General features: G+C 44.4%; 1 protein-coding gene across 2 annotated transcripts in view; it reads left to right on the top strand.

Moving 5' to 3' along the window:
* The first annotated feature begins 4,013 nt into the window (after positions 1–4,013).
* The window catches only part of SESN2 (sestrin 2), a 57,945-nt gene continuing 55,958 nt past the window's right edge, over positions 4,014–6,000 (top strand). The window contains exon 1 of one of the 2 annotated variants that reach the window (XM_083511959.1): positions 4,014–4,683. In XM_083511959.1, the coding sequence (XP_083368085.1) occupies positions 4,288–4,683 (396 nt within the window). In that variant the 5' untranslated portion in view covers positions 4,014–4,287. The remainder of the gene's footprint in view (positions 4,684–6,000) is intronic. The other variant, XM_083511960.1, reaches the window with a different exon arrangement.

The following is a 6,000-nucleotide window of genomic DNA, read 5'->3' as shown; positions in this document are numbered from 1 at the left end:
CTTGGAGACAGGGTGGGGAGTGAACAGAGCTCAAGTCGCATTGAGTGGTACCCAATGCAGGTATAATGCTAGTGTAAGGATTTACGCTTGCACAGTGGAACAGTTCTCTCCTCCCACCCCCATGTGCACCCTGTGCCCTCCCCACATCTGCTGTGGTGAACCCCCAGATCAGATTTAGGTGATGGGAGAGGGAGGAAATTCCATTGCACAAGCGTTAATCCTTACACTAACTGAACAGGTTCCTTAGCACAACATTGGATACAACCCATCACACCTTACCAGAATACATATGTTCTTGCTTGTTTTATTTAGAAAGATTTATAAACAGCTTAAACAGCTCTCTAAGCAGCGCACATAATAAAATTGTAGATGGAACACAACTGAAACCAACAAAACTATTCACTTGTTAAATTTATACCTCACCCTTCCTCCCAAAGGGTGTCAGATTAGGACTTGGGGGACAAGGATTCAAATCTCCACTTGGCCATGAAGCTCACTGGGTCACCCTGAGCCCATCGCTACCTCTCAGCCTAACCCACCTCACAGGGTTGTTGGGATTAAATGAGGGGGAGAACCATGTATACCACCTGAGCTCTTTGGAGAAAAAAGTGGGATATAAACACAATGACTAATATTTGCTTTTATTAAATATATATCCAGCTGTTCTTTCCAAAGGGCCCCAGGGTGTCAAACACAAAACTGATATTACAATAAAACGAAACAATAGCATTTATGTTGTACATTTTAGTTCTGAGATTACGCAGCCTATATTCTCCAAATAATCCTTACAATAGCCTTTTAGAGTGGGCTGCTGTGATGCTCGTGTCAGCATCAAATGTTAAAATGTGAGACAAACTTTTTTCATTGTTTGAAAATGCTGAGATAAGTGAATAAATGTCAAGAGTCACCTAATTCAACTTTCAGCCATTCATAACATTTATCTGGGTTTTCCAGCCAACCAGTTTCACAGGAGATGTAGACATTCATCATAACAGCTGTTCCTGGCAATCATGCAAAGATGTAGGAGCTGTTTCCTAGACTACAGCAACTTGACATGGCGGTGTGACCTTGGCGTGTACTATAGTTAGTTGGATTACAGGTAAAAGCATCTACTCTCCCAATTTGCAGATGCTGGGGTGGGGGGAGAAATTGGATAGTGCAAATGTGTGAATGATAAGCAGGCTTGCTTCAATTTCCTTACTGCTCCAGATCCTAATCCAGCCAAACACAGGCATGAGTGACGGCCAAACTAGACATGACACCATTCAAACTAGACATGACGCCAATTTAGCAATTTTGTGAATGGCTTTAAAATAGGTGCAGGCAGCTTAATTAAGATTGGGGCTGCAGGGAAGATCCCACTGCCCTTTCAGCTTAGACTAGTCAGTTTCATTTGGATATCCACTTGGATATATGGACTTAATATTAGGTCAATCATTCTCTTTTATTACACTCAGTGACCAGTATTGCCGGGAGGGGGGGGGGTTACATCTATATAAAATAAGACCAAACCGAACACAGAACCATTACAATAAAATTACTAGTTCCTGCATCGTACAATAAACCGTCAGTCATAAAGAACGAAATGGTAAGTTTGCTCAAAGTTGTCCCTGATGCGTTTTACATGCAGCAAGCAGCACAATATTTAGCCCCCCTGGAAGAGATGGATGTGTTCTGACCATTTTTATGTTTAAGTCAGGATCAGTTGAATGCTTTTATTGTTCATATTAGGTGATTAAATCTTATCTGCCCTGGGCAGGGAGGACGAGGGGTAGTGCCACTTGCCAGAATGCCCCCCTCTCACCAAACTTAGGGGTGTTCCACAAGGCCTTGCTGCTCGTTTTTCCTTAGAATCATAAAATCATAGAATCATAGAGTTGGAAGAGACCACAAGGGCCATCGAGTCCAACCCCCTGCCAAGCAGGAAACACCATCAGAGCACTCCTGACATATGGTTGTCAAGCCTCTGCTTAAAGACCTCCAAAGAAGGAGACGCCACCACACTCCTTGGCAGCAAATTCCACTGTCGAACAGCTCTTACTGTCAGGAAGTTCTTCCTAATGTTTAGGTGGAATCTTCTTTCTTGTAGTTTGGATCCATTGCTCCGTGTCCGCTTCTCTGGAGCAGCAGAAAACAACCTTTCTCCCTCCTCTATGTGACATCCTTTTATATATTTGAACATGGCTATCATATCACCCCTTAACCTCCTCTTCTCCAGGCTAAACATGCCCAGCTCCCTTAGCCGTTCCTCATAAGGCATCGTTTCCAGGCCTTTGACCATTTTGGTTGCCCTCCTCTGGACACGTTCCAGTTTGTCAGTGTCCTTCTTGAATTGTGGTGCCCAGAACTGGACACAGTACTCCAGGTGAGGTTCTCCAAGGGTGGAGAAGACCAGCAGCAATGCCTCACACCAGAAGCAATGGGTGGGTCGGGCGCCACCCCTTGCGCTTCCACCACCTGAGGCAGCTGCTTCACCTGCCTTCAGAGTGGGCTGCCTCTGGTCTTCCTTGCCCCCTTCCCTGTGGTTCCATACAATTTATATTCATGCAGGTTCATGTTTTGGCTAGTCTGCCAGTGCTTTATAAGCAGTGGGTGTTTTGTCCTGAGCTCACCGCTTGAGGATGCATTAGCTTCGTGTGACTTTACTATACCCTTGCCCCCATCCATCCCTTTCGGGAGTGCTATGACAAAGGCATGTAGCATCGCATAGTCTCTGCGGTTCTTACATCCTTACTGAGGTTGGGTATCACTTTCTTACAGCTAGGGATGCACCCATCAGCATGACAGTACGTACCATGTTCTCCCATAGTACTGATTTCACTGTGAACCACTGGCTCTATTAGGGGAGAGTAAAGGGGTGGAAGTCAGTAACACCATTAAGGGGTGTGTGTGTGTCAAAACATATGGCAGCTCGTGTCATGCAAAAGCAAAGGTAGCCATGTTGCTTTTTGTGTGACCTGAAAATACCAAATTCAGTTATTCAACAGCAGGATCCTAAACTGCAGGAAGACGATCTTAGTACAACCTAAAAACAACAACAGGTCTAAAAGTACCCAGTCTTTACTGACAATGAACAGATAACCTGATTTGCTTCTAGGGTATTTACACGTCTTCCTATTAGTCATTTGTTCATCCCACATTTCTACCTGGAAAAAGTCCATAGTTTTGTTGCATGAGGACAACAGAGGGCTTTTAATCGACTTTGTGCAAATCTATATGGTTGAATCCCTCTTGCAAAATGCTGATAGCATGGACACAGGCACTCTAACTCTTCTTAACATGACTGGTCCTTTCCTCCCACTCAAATTCTTATTTTAATATTTGCAAAAAGATACATGAATATTTTAATGAATTAGCACATAAATTCTTTTCCCGAGTGTGCATTTCAAAAACAATAAAATTCACAAATCCTCAAATAAATGCCACCTTGTTTTGTTTGCAGATTTTGTAGCTGTTATCTTACTGTATTATGGAAGAAAAAACAAACAAACAAGCCAACTGGGTACACAATTTGCCCCCCCCCCCAATACACAATCCATCCTTTCCCCATTCATAAATTTTCATCAAATGGGATGTCCATTTTATAAATGTTGTCTTCCCCTTTCCCATAATCCCATACACAAGTGCAGCCTGTGTGTCCAAATATAATACCTAAGCACATTTTGACGCAAGGCAGGACTGAGCGACAGAATATATTTTTAATGTATATTTTTTAAAGGTCTTGTTAGGAACCTTCAGCTGTAACAGATGTATTGTAACATAAGTTCATGTACCAAAATGTTAGTCTTTAAGGACCCAAAAGACTTCATATGTATATGTGTGTTTGCTTTCACACGGCTTTGCCTCTGGAAAATAACGCATCTTGTAAATTCCACTTGATCAGGGCTTAACTCGCAGCTTCCAGCACAGTCATAACAAAGAAAACTACATCTCCCAGAATGCACCAGGGCTCGTTTATCTAAGCCACGGTCCCCTTTACCTGTCACGGCTTGCAGTTCTGTGCTTTCACCGGCAGCAGAGACAAGACAGATTGCATCAGCCCGAGATGTTTTCTGCAGCCTTTTCCCACCCGAACAAAAACAACATTAGGGGACCGGGGCTCACCAAGACTGGAGTGCAGGCAGACATGGTCCTCTCAGCCTGGTGGGTGTGCCACTGCTACTAGTGATGTCTGTCTGCTCGTGTGGCCTCGCCTTGCTGCAAGTGGATCTGAGAAACTTCCAGATGTAAAAGCCTAAAGGGAGAGAGAAACGGGACTGCAGAGCAGGTACGCTTGATCCCAGAAAAATGGCAAGCCAATCCATGCCTGGGGTCTGCATTAATGCGCCAATCAGGGCTGAAGATCTACAGATGGCTCAACAAAGTGCCATCCTACAGGACCAGAGGACACTTCAGGCAGGGCCACAGGGCCACCTGGACTCTGGAAAGTGGGTTGGGCTCCATAGCCGAGGAGAAAAGGACCGGGGAGAAGCAATGGACACCTTGGCTCAGGCTCTGCTGAGTTCCATCGGCCATCAGCCTTGCCCTTCCCGAAATGACCTGGAAAATGGACGGTCCTCATCGTCGCCAGAAGCAGCAGGGTTGGAGCTGCACCAGATCCTGGTGTTATTGCTCAGGCTCTCCAGAAGCTGCCCTTTCAGAGAGGTCAGAGAGCGATGCTCACAAATGCTAAAGGCTGCCCAGGTAAGATGCCAAGTCAAGGCAGGCTGGTTACAAATTAAAGGCAGAATGACAGAGCCTGGTCTAAACCACCTATATTAAACGAGCTCACAGGAGACAACCTGTGTAAATCATAGAATCATAGAGTGGGAAGGGACCATGAGGGTCATCATCAACTTTATTGCACTAGCCAAAGGCCATGGCATCATTCACAAAGGAAACAAAAAGAAAAACAGCAATAACCATAAAAACATCAGGCACTGCAAATACAATAAACCATGGTCACGTCTCCTAGAAATTGTTTGCTGCATACGATAGAATAGCAGGGGGTTCTCAGATAGAACGTGCCAGCTTAAATGTCCGAATCACCTTTGCAATTGACCGCTATTTTATCTCGTTCTTTTCTCCTGATCTTCTTAGCTGCCAACGCGTATAGTGCTACTTTAGAAGTTACGAAGTCATGAGGGTCATCTAGTCCAACCCCCTGCAATAGAGGAAGCTTTTGCTCAACATTGGGCTCAAACACACAACCCTGAGATTAAGAGTCTCATGCTCTACCAAAATCCCTAGTGGAACAAGAGAAATGGCTCCAATGCAGGAGCTCTATCTCCTCGCTTGGGATGTTGTGTTGGGAATACGTGGATGTTCAGTGCCAACAGGTACTCTGCACATGATCAGGGGCACTCCCTTATTTGTTATTACGTCTAATGCGACAGGGTCACTAGGGTGGAACGGAAAATGGGTTTTCAGCCCTAGTTCAGAATTAAGGCCTAGCAAAATCTTCCATACCATCCTACTGGCCTCAGCTGAGCTATGTCACCATAGATGATAACATTCTATATTTTATAACAACTTATATTTGCAGGCAGCCATAAGGGCTAGAATTCTTTTCAAGATGTTGAACAGTACCAGTACCATTCTGTGCACTTGTACAATATGCATGCAATCAAGAAATCATATGACCATAAATGTAATAAAATTTAAGGGCTAGGACAATAGAGAAACAACAGTCCCTGAATTTCAGATAAGGCTGTCTGTGACCAGACCTGGAATAGTTTCTTCACTGTCCCCAAAATGAGAAGGAAGTAGCAACTTCTTCATATATATTTCCTGAGTAAGAGAGGCCCCATCTGCACTATGTATTCTTAAAAGTATTGTATGACTTCAAACAGTCATGAGTTCCTCCAAACAATTCTGGGAACTGTTGACCCCGATTCCCCTCACAGAGCTATAATTCCCAGCATTCCCTGGGAAGAGGGATTGTTAAACAACTCTGACAGTTGCAGCTCAAAGGGAGGGGGGAGTCTCCTAACCAGACCCTCCAAGTGTCCCTATTTTCCA

The sequence above is a fragment of the Podarcis liolepis genome, assembly GCF_965112155.1.
Source record: "Podarcis liolepis genome assembly, chromosome: 7".
Taxonomy (NCBI): Eukaryota; Metazoa; Chordata; class Lepidosauria; order Squamata; family Lacertidae; genus Podarcis; species Podarcis liolepis.
This window is presented reverse-complemented; position numbering and strand designations above follow the sequence as displayed.